Source organism: Tursiops truncatus, chromosome 4 (genome assembly GCF_011762595.2).
Source record: "Tursiops truncatus isolate mTurTru1 chromosome 4, mTurTru1.mat.Y, whole genome shotgun sequence".
Lineage (NCBI taxonomy): Eukaryota > Metazoa > Chordata > Mammalia > Artiodactyla > Delphinidae > Tursiops > Tursiops truncatus.
Genome location: NC_047037.1, coordinates 140949946 through 140965492, shown reverse-complemented (window position 1 = coordinate 140965492; position 15547 = coordinate 140949946). Strand labels below are relative to the sequence as shown.

Sequence of the window (15547 nt, the reverse complement as noted above, 5' to 3'; positions counted from 1 at the left end):
GTTTTGGGGACATGAGTCCGCCTTCTCCCCGGCTGTCAGCTTTTCTGGTTAAAGCGACTTTCCGTTCTAACCAACACTTGCCTCTCGAGTATTGATTTTCGAGGGCAAGCAGCAGAACTGGAGTTTGGTTAACACCCAAAAGGGAGACGTAGATCTCAGCGAGGACACTGAGGTTTGGAGTCTCACGGCTACTGTGAAACGCTTGTTTGTGTTCCATCTTATGTCTGCGTTTACAAAGAGGTGGCCCTTGTGAGACAGTAAGTCCAGATATCACTTGGGAAATTTGAGTGAGAAATCAGGTAACACTAAGGTACTGACTCCCTCCCCTGCTCCTCCCAGGTTATACTGCATAGTTACGAACATCCCTCGAAACTAGGCAAAGCACACAATATGCAATTCATGGCAGTGCCTTTGAAATTAAGCAAGCTATGTTTTCACAGTCAGACCCAGTATGAGGGTGTGTGTGGGTGGGGTACTGCATGCTTACCATGTGCCTGGCGTTGTGCTTACTGTGTAGTTAATGATCTCATTTGATCCCCAGAACAGCATTAAGTAGTAATTCAGGTCCTGAGCCTGTATTACAGTGAGGAAATGGAGGCCCAGAGTGGTTAACACCCTTGCCAGGCACACCCAGCTCGTCTGCAGCAGGGCCAGGTCAGGCCAGGCCAGGGCTCTGAAGCCTGTTCTCTCCACCACCCCACTTCTACTTATAGCGTGCACCCTACTTTTTAGCAAAAGTATTTGAGGTGGCTACACAATAAGGTACAACAGAAAAGTTACTTGTTGTTATTAGCAACATTTAAAAAATAACTTTTTAATTTAGAACCAGCATGTCCTCTGGCCAGCCCACAGAGATGTCCAGGCCTGGCCTTCAACATTCTCTTCTGGCAGGAAACCGGCAACAGGGTCCTCCACAGCCCAGTTTCATCTGGGCACTGGCAGAAGTTTCTGTTCTACAGCCGAAGTTCTCAGTTCTTTCGTTTCTGGGCCGTGATTCTAAGGCTCTGGGTGTACCGTTTAGTTTCCAGCTCCCACACAGGCGCTACGGAGCTTCTGGGTTCTCTCTGCTGGTTTTCCCAGAGGCCAGCGTGAGGGAAGCGATCTTGCTGTATGAGACCCACGTCTGTTCCCCTGGATAGGACCCAAGGGCAGGAGCCCAGGTGTTTCTGAGTGTGGCCCATGGGGCCGTCCATGCCGGCCCCCAGGGGCGGGGTGTGTTCCCTCCTCTCATCCTGCCTCTGTTCCTGGCTCTGTCTTCAGCACCCTCCACGGCTCCCCGTCAGCAGAACACAGCTCCTCAGGGTCCTCCGCATGGCTCCCCAGATGCTCTGCTGAGGGAGCCCATGAATTTCGTATACATACTATACACGTACAATATATTTTATAACTAGTAAGAGGCTAACACAACTCTGCAGCCTTATTCGTTCCTGAGCTGACCTGTCTGCAACTTCTGGTTCATGCTATGGATTTCTAATTTATGGATTACGTGATCCGGAGAATCACGGATTTCTCTTTTTAAGCTTGGTTATCAACAGGCCGGTTTCTGTTCATAGGGAGCATAAATGCCCCCTTTTGAAACTCTCCTGGACACGTGTAACTCACGGGAATTTTCAAGGCGCCTACGAAGCTGATGGCCGCGATGCCGCCGCCGCCGTCTGCCGGGAGAACGACCATGTGGTTCTGGTGGCCGGAGCGCTTCCCATCCGACAGCAGTAAGCACTGCATCTCTGGGTCCTGGAGACAGATCCCGTAGAAACGATAAAAGAAAAGAAAAGAAAAGGTGTCACCAGGTAGTCTGCTTGGTTGAGGTGTGGTAAGCTGCCCCACTAAAGGCCTTGGGGAACGCCTTGGGTGACATCTGCACTGTGTCCATTGCCTTATGACCATTAACATTCACGTGGTTTTGGGAAATACTAACTAAAAACACACAAAATCCTATCCTTTGACCCAACAATTCTAGGACTCTGTGAAAAATAATTTGGGAAGTGGAAAAATACTTATATGATAACATTAATGTCACACCATCATTGAGAAAAATTGCTAAAGTACATCCATATAAATATCTTGCGGTTGTAAAAAAAAATGTTTGTGAGATTTGATGACATAGGAAGGTGCTTATGATACATTAAGTAATAAGACATCATTCAAAAGCACATTTTCATCACGATCTCAAAGAATGTTTAAATATGTACCTCTGTAAGTAGGTAACTAAAGGATCTATTTATAGGAAGAAAGAAGCTAAATTCTAAACCGACAATGGTTATCACTGAATGGTAGAATTACATGTAATTTGTATGAAATGTCGATAAATTCTTTCCATGATCCTGTATTTTTTAAGGAGCTCACAAAGGACATACATGATCAAAAACAATATTATTTTAAAATTCATAAAGAAATTCCACTATTTCATAAATTCTGATTCCAGACATCCCTAAAGGACGAAGTTTATCTTCATTAGGGCTTCCCTGGTGGCGCAGTGGTTCAGAGTCTGCCTGCCGACGCAGGGGACGCGGGTTCGTGCCCCGGTCCGGGAAGATCCCACATGCCGCGGAGCGGCTGGGCCCATGAGCCATGGCCGCTGAGCCTGTGCATCCGGAGCCTGTGCTCCACAACGGGAGAGGCCACAACAGTGAGAGGCCTGCGTACCGCAAAAAAAAAAAAAGTTTATCTTCATTAAAACAAAGAACTGTGGTCCTCAACTCTGGGTGGGATATCAAGTCAGAGCAAGGATGATCTAAAAGTGTCCTTCGTGAGTGCACTATACAGGTCAAGGATTGAAAAAGCAATGTTTCTATGTATATTGGACTTACCACAAAACCAAATAGGTTTTATTGTACTTATCTCACTATAATCTACACGAGTTAGATTAAAAAATGCAGTTAAATTAAAAAAAAAAGGCACTGCATTGCGGTATCCCACTGTTGATATTAGAATTCTCTTCCGGTGAAAGACAGAAATTGGGCAACAGGCTGGCAGGTTACAGCAACCGCAGCCCTACGGGCACTGAGCACGCAGCGCCTCAGCTCTCGGGCAGCAAGGGCTGCATCACCGAGAAGCCCAGTGCCCGCCATGACTCAGGCATTGAGAACCGGCCTTTGGTGAACATGGTCGCAGGTAACCACGTGCTCTGATGTTTCAGGACGCAGAACATCCTCCTGACGACCATTCCGCAAAGGTATATGAAAACTGAGAATTATGATTTGCGTTTGGAAATAAAGTTTTCTCTCATGAATTACGCCGGCTGTCCAGTGTAGGAGATGAAATCTTTAGTTCTCAACCCTGGCATCTCCTGGGGGCTCTGGGAGACCCCAGTGCCCAGGCTGCACCCCACACCGAATACAGCAGTCTCAGGGGCAGGCCCCAGGAGAGCCCGATGTGTAGTCCAGGCTGAGAACCACAGGACAGACTTTTTTAACACTAAGTGGTCCGACTGGTAGACCATGAAATACAGCCAGATAAAGAGAAAAAAGAAAGTCAAGAGACTCTGCTCAGCCAGGACAGTAGTAACTGCAGGTCCAGCACAGAAACCCACCAGGTCACAGCCCTGGGTCAGCACCTGGCCCTTCCTTGCTCTGTAAACTGGGCTGGTTTAAAGCCCTGGCCCAGCCCCTCTGCTCTAAGCCACGAGCAGCCCCTCAGGCAGGCAGGGAAGGCCCTGTCTTCGTTGAGGATGGGCCTCCTGCCCACACCTGCTCATCCTTTATGCACAGTCTGGGGGGTGGGGGCCGTCCCAGCCACCCAAGTCCAGTCTTTTGCAGTGTCTGGAGGAGACAGAGGGATGTGTGAGGTCATGGCGGGTTTTCCAAAGCAAATCAGGAGAGCAAGGCTGCCTCTTCCTCGGAGCCAACAGGGACCTGCTGGGCGGACAGGGCAGGGGAAGCGGTGTGCCTGGAGCCCCCGGGGGATCTGCTGGGATGGGGAGCCCTCAGGGGGCTGGGGGCTTATTCAGCTGGGGACCCTCCTCTGAGGTTTATACATGCACAGAGTGAAAGGGCTCGTGTGATAGAGCAAACGCACACGGGGCGTTTGCACGGATGACGGCTCAGCCCTGCCTCACCGCGTGCTGGCCTCAGATGGAGTCGCACTGGCACGCCGGGTGGAGAAACCTTCAGCATCAAAACACCCACTCAGCGGTCTTGAAGTGGCCGCTGAGCCACAGCCAATCAGAAAGGCCCTCAGAGGGGTGGGAGAGGGTTGGACTGGGAGGTTGGGGTTAGCAGGTGGAAACTGGTATATAGAGAATGGATAAACAACAAGGTCCTCCTGTAGAGCACAGGGTACTCTAGTCAATATCCTGTGATAAGCCATAATGGAAAAGAATATGAAAAATATATATGTATGTATAACTGAGTCACTTTGCTGTACAGCAGAAACTAACACGACGTCGTAATTCAACTATATGTCAAAGAAAATAAATTTTTTAAAAAGATAAACAAAAATAAAAAATAAGAACACAAAATGGAAAGAATTTAAAAAGATAAAGACCCTAGAGAAGCTGAGGATGACATGAAGGACATGTGACTACAAAGACGACAGAGGTTGACATCCCCAAGACGACATGGTAAACACCCACGAGGGCTGGACGCAGGTCCGCCGCGTGGCGAGAGACCCCGGAGCCTCTTTCTCTTTGCTCACATTCTCTTCCTTGCCCACCCCCTTCTTTACGTATTTCCCCACAAAGTCTAAGAACCATGCCTGGCATAGAAGGGAATTAAGCAGTCCCAGGTGAAAAGCAGTGGGGATCAGGGTCCTGGGTAAGGCTCCACTCCGAGCCCATGGATCTGAGCCAGGTCACGCGGGGAAAGGTGACACCAGTGTGTCTTGCCAAACGTGTGGGACATCCTGCCTGCTGACCCAGGAGCCACCTCCAGCACCTGAGCTCTCCACGCTACGGAAGGGCGGGGACCACACAAAGCCTGGTTAGCGCGCAGGGGCCAGCTGAAAGGGGACAGCCGTCCACTGCGGCCAACACCTGCCCGGTCATGTCCACATCAAAGTCAGCCTGTGGCGTGGCCGGGCCTGAAACAGGACCTACGAGGGCCTCTAAATACGTAACTGTCTCTTTGGTGACATGTTAGTAAATAGACTTTAATAGAAGGAACAGAAAAGAGGAAGAGGGAAGTTATGCTCAGAAGAGAGCTAGCTTTACTGGTCAGTAACTACATTAGAACACAGAGAAAAGATAAGTCTTCAGTAACAAGCGGAGAGGAATTATAGCCATTTGGACATTGATTAAGACCTGATGCTATGGACTGACATTTGTGTTCCCCCAAAATCTGTATGTTGAACCCCCATCTCTAATATGATGGTATTAGGAGGTGGGGTCTTTGGGAGGTAATGAGGCCATGTGGGTGGAGCCCGCATGATGGGATTAATACCCTTGTAGGAAGAGACCGCAGAGAACTTGCTTCTCTCCCTGCTCTTTCACCTGAGGATCCACAGAGAAGGCGGCTGCCTACCAGCCAGGAAGAAGCCTCTCACCAGACATCAGACCTGCTGGTGCCTTGATCTGGGACTTCCCAGCCTCCAGAAACAAACGTTTGAAATGCGAGAAGTAAATGTTTACTGTTTAAGCCACCCAGTCTAGGGTATTTTTGTTACAGCAGCCCAATCTAAGACACCTGCTTCTGATGCAAACTCAGAAGTGAGTAGAGATTTTAAAGCATTTCAGTTGAATTTCACTAAGATCTAAGAACCAAGATGTATGAGACACCATGCTTCCCTCTTCCATTATTTCAACCACCAGAAATAACTTCCTTGGGCACTAAAGAAAAAAAAGTAAGAAGCCTGTTTAGCACATTTATCCTTTAAGCTAACAGATTTAAAAAGAAAAGAGAATATCTTATACTTTCAAGAATTAAAACCAAACCTAAAATGCCCTTGCGGCTCCATGCGGTCAGCTAGGCAGAAGCAATGGGAGGAATTTCTTGGAAGGACAGTCATCCCTTGGTACCCGGGATCTGCAGGGGGTTGGTCCCAGGGATCCCCCGCGGAGACCAAAATCTGCAGACGCTCAAGTCCCTCATGTACAATGGCTTAGTACAGTCAGCCCTTGTATGGGCGGGTGCGCATCTGGGGATACGAGGCTGACTGCATCTTGAAAGGAGAGGGGAGGGTGAGCCCAGCGCTGGGGAAGAGCCCTGGACTGCATCCTGGCCTCCCCACTTGTGAAGGGGTGGAGGGCTGGAGGTCGACTTTCTATGTTGCCTTCGGGTCGCTCTCATTCCCAGACCACCTACGCTCTCTCCACCTGAAACCCCCTTGGGCCACGTGGGTGCAGACTCACTCCTCACCTCCCTGACAGCTCCACGCAAAGCCACCAGCTTCGGGAAGCGCCCAACACCAGGCCTGAATTAGTGCCTGCTCAGTCCTCTGGGTGGCTCTGTCTGCTGCTGGTTTTCTCTCTACCCGACACGCGTCCCGCCCCAGGATGTGAGTTCCACAGGACACTGGGACTGATGTCCGTGGCACCGGTGCTGCAACCCTGAATGCTGCAGACAGCTGTCGGATGAATGAATCGCTTACAAATTGGATTCACAAACTAACAAAGGCAAACTGAAGAAATACAAGACCCTGGATGTCTGCGACAGATGTCGCTGAGGCAGGACTCTGCCTTCCTGCCTTCCTGCCAAGCGGCCTCGTGTGCAACTCACCAGAGATTTGCTCCTCTCCTCGGTTAGCGCTTGCTTCTGCGGCCAGAATCTGTGCGTGCCGTTCTCGTAGCTTTTTGGATGCTGGGAGAAAAAAATGTAGTTAGAGCAATTACCGAATCAATGGACAGAAATTACACCTAGACTCACTGCAGCAAGGACACGAAATATCTTCACAAAAATGCTATCAAGGGAAAATAAGACAAATGATTAAAACAAAACAAAGGCTAATCCGTTTAATCTCAAGGCTCCAGACCCTCAGATAACGGAGGGTGAAAATCAAAGCCTTTCCTGAAGAATAATCCAAGACCGAGGAATAAAGAAACGTAAAACTGCCGATGAATGCAACTCAACTCTCCTTAACGGCTTTGACATTTCTAAACGACTTTTCCTCTAACCAGTGAAAAACACAGTCACTTCCTACAACAGCAGATGGATTCAGAAGGAACAAAACACCCTCCATACAGAAGGAGAGCATGGCTTGCCGGACAAGACAGAGCTCGACCACTGGAGCCATGGGGTGCGCGCGCGTGTGTGTGTGTGTCTGTACAATGAACGTATGTTTTAATTTCTCTTGGATATACCTAGGAGTGAAATTGCTGGGTCATATGGTGACTCTATGCTTCACCTTTTGAGGAATTGCCAGACTGTTTTCCAAAGTGGTTGCACCATTTTAACATCCCCACCAGCAGTGTACGAGGGTTCCAGTTTACTATTATCTGTCTTTTCGATTCTAGCCATCTTAGTGGGTCTGAATTTGTGATGTTGTGATTTTGATTACACTTCCCTGATGGCCAATGAAGCTAAACACCTTTTCATGTGCTTACTGGCCATGTATTTATCTTCTCTGGCAAAATGTCTCTTCAGATCCTTTGCCCCTTTTTAAACTAGCTTGTCTTTTTATTACCGAGTTCGAAGTGTTCTTTATGTATTCTAGATACAAGTCTTTCATCAGATATATGATTTGCACATATTGTCTCCCATTCTTTGGGTTGTATTTTCACTTTCTTGATGGTGCCCTTTGAAGCATGAAAGCTTTAAATTCAGTGAAGTCCAATTTATCTATTTTTCCTTCCACCCCTCGTGCTTTTGGTGTCATATCTAAGAAGGCTTTGCTTAATCCAAGGTCATGAAGATGTCCTCCTATATTTTCTTCTAGGAGTTTTATAGTTTTAGCTCTCACATTTAGGTCTTTGATGCATTTAAATGTTGTGTACGCCGTGACAAACAGTTCCCAATTCACTCTTTGCCTGTGGATACCCAGCTGTCCCAGCACCACATGTTAAAAAGATTATCCTTTCCCCACTGAATGGTCCTAGCGCCTTGTCAAAAAACAACCGACCGTAAGTATGAGGGTTTAATTTCTGAATTCAGTTCTATTCCATTGATCTGTATGTCTACCCTTACGACAGTAATACAGAGTCTTGAATACTGCAGCTTTGTAATAAGTTTTGAAATTGGGAACTTGGTTCTTTTTCAGGATTCCTTTGGCCTCTCGGGATTCCTTAAATTTTCATATGAAATCAGGGATCGGCTTGTCAATTTCTGCCAAGAAGCCAGCTGGGGTTTCGATATAGATTACACTGACTCCGTAGATCGATTTGGGGCAATCCTGCCATCTTGACAGTATTAAGTCTTCCTGTCGGTGAACACAGGGCGCCTGTTCATTTATTTAGGTCTTCTTTAACTTCTTTCGACAATGTTTTGTAGTTTGCAGTGTATCAGTCTTGTGCTTCCTTGGTTAAATTTATTCCTGAGTGTTTTATTCCTTTTGATGCTGCTGTTAATGAAGTTTTTTTATTTTCGTTTTTGGATTGTTCATGGCTAACGTATAGAAATAGAATTGATGTTTATACACTGATCTTGTATCCTGCAACCTTGCTAATTTTTTAATTAGCTCGAATAGGTTTTTGGTGGATTCCTTGGGATTTTCTATATACAAGATCACGTCATCTGCTAACAGAGGCACTTTTACTTCTTCTTGTCCGATCTGCACGTCTCTTATTTCACTTTCTTGCCTAAATGCTCTGGCTAGAACCTCCTGTACAACGTTAAGTAGAAATGGTGAGAGCAGGTATCTTTTGTCTTGTGCCTGACGTTACAGGGAAAGCGTCTAAGCTTTCACCATTAAGTATGACGTTAGCTATGGCTTTTTTTTTTTTTTTTTTCTGCGGTACTCGGGCCTCTCACTGTCGTGGCCTCTCCCGTTGCGGAGGACAGGCTCCAGATGCGCAGGCTCAGCAGCCATGGTTCACGGGCCCAGCCACTCCGCGGCATGGGGGATCTTCCCGGACCGGGGCACGAACCCGTGTCCCCTGCATCGGCAGGCGGACTCTCAACCACTGCGCCACCAGGGAAGCCCCAGTAATGTTTTTTGTTGTTTGTTTGTTTTTAATAAAAGAGTCCTTAGAGTTTAGAAACATATATTGAAATAGTTGGAGACAAAATAATATGATGATTGGTATTTGCTTACAAAATAAATCATGAGGAGACGGAGGGAGTATTAGAAGGGGTACTGATGAAATAAGACTCGCAGGGTGATGGGCACATGCGGGTTCATGATACTATTCTTTTTACCTTTTTACGTGTTTTAAAATTTCCATAATGAAAACTTTAAAGAACTGGAAAGGAGAAGAACTTGATGCTGAAAATAACACCTTCAGATGGGAAATTCCCAGGACACGGCTCCACTTAGAAGTCAGCACCTGTGAGATGTCTTGCAAGTGCATCTGGCTTTGCACGGAAGCTCTGCTTACGATAAGGGGGAGGTGCAAAAGGACAGAGTGGACAGAGAACCAGCCCAGCTCGCCCTCACTTCCCCAGGCTCTGGGGCCCCTCGAGAAGGCCCTGTGACACCGGTCTCTCCAGGGCCCTACAGGAAGTGAGTAGAGTTCCTGTGGGAAAGAGAACTTTGGGGCTGTGGCAGAAGCTGATGAAACGCCCCCAGAAATCAGTCCAATCTCTCCCTCTGACTGACCCCTGTGAGGAAGAAAGAGGAAGAGGAACCCCAGCTCCGTGGGCCACCCTGCCCCATGTACCCTGGGGAGGCCCAGTGAGCTGTCAGGGAGGATTCAGCGGGGAAAGCTTGGGCCCCAGGTCACACACACAAGTGCAGGAATGCCTCTAGCACAGGTACGCTTTCCCGTACGTCTGAAGCTGTGCACAAGGATGACTCCATACACACATGTGCACATGCACGCACACACACACACACACACACACACACACACACACACAGCTGACGGGCCTGGGGATGGATGGGCCACGGGGCTGATGGAAGGAAGAGTTGGGACGAGTCCTCGGAATCCAGCCTGTCCAACGGGCGGACAGCGGTTCTCTGACTGACACAGGGAATGCCAGGGGCCTAGCAAGTTTATGGGGTGAAATAAAGAGAACATTCTGGTCATGTTAAGTCTGGGAAGACACCCAGACGCCTCTGTGGGGATGTCGGGTGGGCAGTGTGACCTATGACCACGGAGCTCAGGGCAGAGGACCACGCTGGGGACTGCACATCAACGCACACAGAGGTGCCGTGAGGATGCTGAAAGCCCCAGGCCCACGCAGGATCTCCTACGGTGAGAGCAGGAAGAGGGGAGAAGGGGCCAAGGACCGGGCCGGGGGGGGCTCCCATGTTTGGGGGTCTGCCAGAGTAGGGCCAGCAAAGAGCTCTGCATGTTACCAGAGAAGCAGGAGAGCATGTTACGAGCCCCCAAAGGGAGCATCTCATGGAGGGAGGAGACCACCGCATCACACGCTGGTGACAGGTCAGGGGTGAGGCCAGAGCGCTGACCACGTGCGGCCAGACCGTGCTGCTGGGGGCCCTGGCGGGTGGCTTTGGCAGAGCGGTGGAGGCCAGAGGACAGGAGGGGAGCCGGGAGAGGGAAGTCAGGGAGCACGACTCGGGGGGTCTACCCTAAGGTTAAGCAGGAAACCGGGTGCAAGGGCGACACCCCTGCTGGGAGCGACAGAGGAGAGAGGGCAAGCCGAAGGCCAGGGGCGGGGAGCTGGCCTGGGCAGCTCCCAGAGTTAGTTACCTGGGGGTAGGCAGAGACCTCTGCGGACGCCGGCGGGGCAAGCGCCCTTCCAGGGCCGCGAAGACCGCAGGGTTGCTCAGCAGCTGGGCGTGAGCAGGTCAGGGGCGGTAAGCAGTGACAATGACTCAGGGAATGTGGTCCTGGTGCTGGGCGGTCCTAGCGGGCCACCTGCCAGGTGTGGACGCCAGGTTCAAGTGACGTCAGCCAGCTTAGCTTTGCGTCAGCCTGTAGTCACACCCGCCCAGGAAAAGTATGATGTCCCTGCTCCTCGTGAGGCCCGGCCGGTCCCCAGCTCCTGGTCGCTCTCTGAGTCCCTAACCCAGACTGCACCAAGCTCCTCGTCTGGTTTTGGTTGTTATCATTATGATTAATCTTTTTCTAAAACTGCCCGTATTTTCAGGGCAGGACCTCTGTCCACACTTTGTTACCCACTGACAGGACAGGAAGGGCCAGGCTGGTGACAGTCATCATCACAGCACACTGAGGACACGAGAAGCAGGGAGCACGTCCTTACCGTGGCCGGGGAGGAAGAGCAGGCGACGTCCTTCGGATCTGAAACACCAAACACGGAACAGAGTGAACCAGGGCTGGCTGCTTCCTCTGACACAAGAACGTAAACCAAAGCAAGGCACCCTCTGATGCTGTTACTACATCAGCAACAATTTCAGAAAAAGACAATGCACGAGGCAGCACATTTGGTGGGGTGAGGGCGCAGCTCGGCCACCCCCGCAAGAACCCACACGTGCCCCTTCCCTCACGCGGGCCCCGTGACTGCCTGCTCCCCACGCACCGAAGCCGGGAGGGTACGAAACCAGCACCGACAAACGTAAATCGTCACGAATATGAAGGCTGCTTTGCAACATGGAAAATAGTTTACAAGTAAAAATAAGCAGAGCTTAAATACACTATGGTGACGAGCCGTGTAAGGTACATGCAAAGGACGTAAGTATCAGAAGGAACTAGAAAAACATGACCCGCAGATCAGAGTAGCGGGGCTCTGAATAACGTTTGGGATGAGTCATTTAATGTTATGGAATTAACTAGAAGGAAAATTAGCGGGCACAAAACATCGACCTTGAAATAGAACAAAATGCCTTTTGCCTAAATGCAAGGAGGTGTTTTCGCGTTTTACGGCAGGACAAGAAACACGTGCACATCAAAATGCTTCTCTGCCCTTGGGCGTCCTCTGCCGCGCACCGTGCATCGTGTATCCACAGGAGGCATCAACCCAACCTCCCCCACGAGCAGGAATACCTGTGCAGCCTAGAGGAGCAACGTTCCCCCAGCATCCACAGGACAACTCCTTAAACATTCCTTACTGATCCCGTCAGGGACCACGCGACCCACCACGATGCCTCTTAGACCTGGATTATGTAAACTGTCGATAATCCCTCTGTCTCAGAAACCTTACATAACTGTGTCTTGACTTCTCATGGGCGGAACAGTCCTCAGAGCTTTCTGAGATGCTCTTCCCGGGTTACAATCCTCAAATTCAGCTTGAATAAAATGTCCCATTGTTTTCTTAGATCCACTGCTTAACTTTTTGTCGACAGAGGGAAGGACATGTGGAAGCGGACAGAACCAGAAGCGAGGCTTTCTTCATCTTCGTACTTTAAGATCACGCTGGTGTGACCCGGGAACGAGAGCCGGGCTCAGGGCCACGAGTCGCCCTGGCCAGCGAACTCCACTTCTTGAGAATCTAGACAGCCGCCTTGTAACAGCCTTGCTCCTTCCCCATCACCCAGAACCCGGGTCTTTTTTTATAAGTTTTGGTGAGACAGTTTAACCACCCTGAAACACAAACCGAGCCACAGGGCTTTCAACTTCCCACAGCGGTGTTCCCTCCCGCGAGATAGAGGGTGACACCGCGGAGGGGCCCCTGGACCACATGTGCTCCTGGGCTGGGGGCTCCTCCCCGCCGCCCTTTGCGGAGGGTGGGCCTGGGGAGCCCTGATGGTCCCGATGGCCCTGGGGATGTGCAGTGACATCAGCAGTTCCCCAGCCCGTGGCTTTCCCCAGCTGTGCTGTGAGCCCCAGGGTTAGTCTCCATGGGGTGCGGCTGGTCCCCAGGACGTGGCTTTTCCTGGGCTTTCACCCTGCAGGACATTAGTACCAGTGACCCTTGGCTGGGACACGTCTGAGGGCAGCTTCCCAGGCAGCCCTGGAGGGGCCTGTGGATGGGGTGCCCTGTCCCTTGGGCCCAGCCCCGGCAGGAAGGGGGAACAGGGCCGAGCCGGTCCCTCGCTGCTGGTCACGAGAAGGGGCGCTCCTGGGGCTTTCCCGCCCACCCTGCAGTAGGGGATTAGGGAGCGGGAGGGAGCGGAAGTAAGCCACCGAGACGCACGTGGATCCGGTCTCTCCTCTCTGCAGTGTTCTGCTCTCGGACACAGGATGTGCTGGTCACTGCTTGCAGCTGGCTTTCATCATCACTCATGCGGACACCACCTCCTTGTTACCAGGGGGAGTACAGGTACCAATCCTCTCAGCAGAGAGGGCCCGGCGGTCTGATTCTCGTTCCGCCGTGGAGGGTCTGTTAGAGCAACAGGCCTGTGCCTGCGGTGGCCTCAGGCTGACAGGTGACGTCGGGCCCAGGAGGAGAGGCCTTGTTCACAAGGGCCCGGCTCGGGCTGCGCGAGGAGGAGTAAGGGTGTCTGAGCCTGCGAACCGGCTTCTCTCCTTTCGCTGAGACACTCGTGGACAGGGGGCCCTGGGTGCCGGGTCCCAGCGTGGGAGGGTTAGGGGGCCACAGAAACGCCTCCTCCCGTGAGGTCGGCTGCAGGAGCCGCCCCCAGAGGAAAGTGTCAGAGGCACGGTCGGCGGGCGTCCTGTCCAAGTCATGTGCGCAGAGCAGTGCCTCCAGAGCCCGAGCTCAAGAGGAAGACGTTCAGCGAGAAGGTGGAGAAACGCCAAGTCCGGAAGGTGCCCCCGGCCGCACAAGCTGGGCCCTGGTGAGCTGGGTGGAGGCCAGGCAAGGAAAGCAGCAGCCGCGGGCGGTCGGACAAAGCCGGCCAGTCCCGGGGAAAGGTGACCGGCCCACGGCGGAGAGAGCGAGGACCAGGTGACTGAGCGATGCTCGCGGGACACCAGAGAGCCCCGCCCCAGCCATGGGGACAGCGGGAGGGGAGCGCAGGGGTGAGGGCAGGAAAGGAGGCCCAGTGGGAGGAAATCTTTGGCGGCCTCATGAAGAATGGGGGCACGGAACTCAACGGACGATCCTGCACAACCCTGACCATGTTTACCTTGGACACCTAACAGCTAAAGGCTAAGACTCCAGGTGAAAAGAACTGACACGGCCCAGGGGAATGCGATGGGCTGAGGGAGGAGGGGAGAACAGCCTCTGTGGCCCGGACTTCAGCCCACAGCGCCCTCCCGGCGGCCCGTGGCCCCCCAGGGCCCCGTCCGTCCTCAGTGCCCGCTGGGGCCGCCTCCGCACAGGCCAAGGAGGGGGCACGAGTGCTCATCTGTTCCCTGAGTCAGTACCAGGACATCTCCCAGGAACACCTTACGGGCCTGGGGGAAGCTGAGCGAGTGCATCTCATCCCAGAGTGGGCCAGGGCGGGGCGGGGGTGGGGTTGGGAGGGAGGGAGGCAGAGCCCCACGGTCACCATGGAAACAGGAGAGGGGGTGAGAGGACGGCCAGAGGCGGGAAAGCAACTCCAGGAGAGACCCCCGGCCTCGCGCCCCCTTGGAAGCTACAGGAGCGGCGGCTCAGTGCGAGGACGCTCTCGTTTTATTATAAACGACCAAACCAGGGCTTCCGCGTTCTTGGAAATCCTGCCCCGCCCAGGATGACTGAGCTGAACGGTGTTGGCGCTGAGAGCCCTGGCCGGGCCAGCAAACAAGTTCCCGTCCACTGCCAGGCCCTCCGCTCCTTGTCACTCCGCCCCTTTCCCCAGAGCCGCCCCTTTATCAGTTGAGGAAGAGAATAAAAGCCACCGTGGACTCTGGACCTCGGGCCGAAGGCACGCGGGGGCGGGGGTGGGGGGTGTCCCTGCACTAACATAGAGGAAGCGCATCCTTGTCCAGGTGACGGTGTGGAAGCAGCCCCTGGAGAGTCCAGGTGACACGACGATCCTTCCTGGATCTCCGGTGACACACAAGCGACAGTTGATGCCGCAGGTCGGCACGTCGGCAAGGAAGTCACAATACCCACCCTCCCCCCGCGCCCCCATCTGTCTAACGATTCACTTGTTTGGGCCATTTCGAGATGTTGCTAAAAGCTTACTGGGCCCCTGGAGAAAACGGTGAAGATGGGAGCTGAGCAACCCCGTGCCCTCTGCTCACACCCAGGGGAGGGGGGCGTCTGATTCCTCATCTAACCGTGGCTTCCTTCTTCACTGACAGCACAACGCTGGCCTGAGAGCCTGACGTGTGCTCCACTAAACGGCGGTTATTTTAAAAATGAAAAGGTTAGCATTAGCAACAAGCAAAAAGAAGTGAGAAACTTCACAGCGCCTTAACCTTTTGGAAGATAAAACCGGCAACGCAACTCCGAACGCGAAGCTGAAGCTATAGTTGGCGCTTCCCAGGGATGAGGTCATCTGACTCCGGAGCAGCCCTACCTGCGGGCTGACAGCGGGAGCCATCTAGTGCCACACGATCTCCTTTTGCTTTAAGACAAATCAAAGAGGCAAACGCGAGATACAGCTCATCAGAACAGCTCTCGGGCTTGGAGCACCCTGACGCGTACCAGCTAAGGGAGCACCTGCTTCTCTGTCATTAGTGTAATTGTCAGCAATGCTTGTCCTGCCGATTTCTATTCAAAAAATTAATTTAAAATTCAGTTAAAACAAAAGCCTGGGATTGAGTCTAGGATGGACCAAAGGCTTGGATTTTCTGGTACAACACTACCTAATTAAGGTA

At 51.9% G+C, this 15547-nt stretch overlaps 1 protein-coding gene across 28 annotated transcripts in view; it reads right to left on the bottom strand.

Moving 5' to 3' along the window:
• The window catches only part of SLC37A1 (solute carrier family 37 member 1), a 78518-nt gene that overhangs the window by 19223 nt on the left and 43748 nt on the right, over positions 1–15547 (bottom strand). For all 28 annotated transcript variants that reach the window (XR_012331629.1, XR_004526460.2, XR_012331630.1 and 25 more), the window contains 3 exons: positions 11199–11236; positions 6654–6734; positions 1603–1734 (listed from right to left, as the gene is read on the bottom strand). Coding sequence is in view for 20 of the 28 variants with exons in the window: in XM_033856123.2 (XP_033712014.2) it covers positions 1603–1734; positions 6654–6734; positions 11199–11236 (251 nt within the window). In the remaining 8 variants the exon portion in view is untranslated. The remainder of the gene's footprint in view (positions 1–1602; positions 1735–6653; positions 6735–11198; positions 11237–15547) is intronic.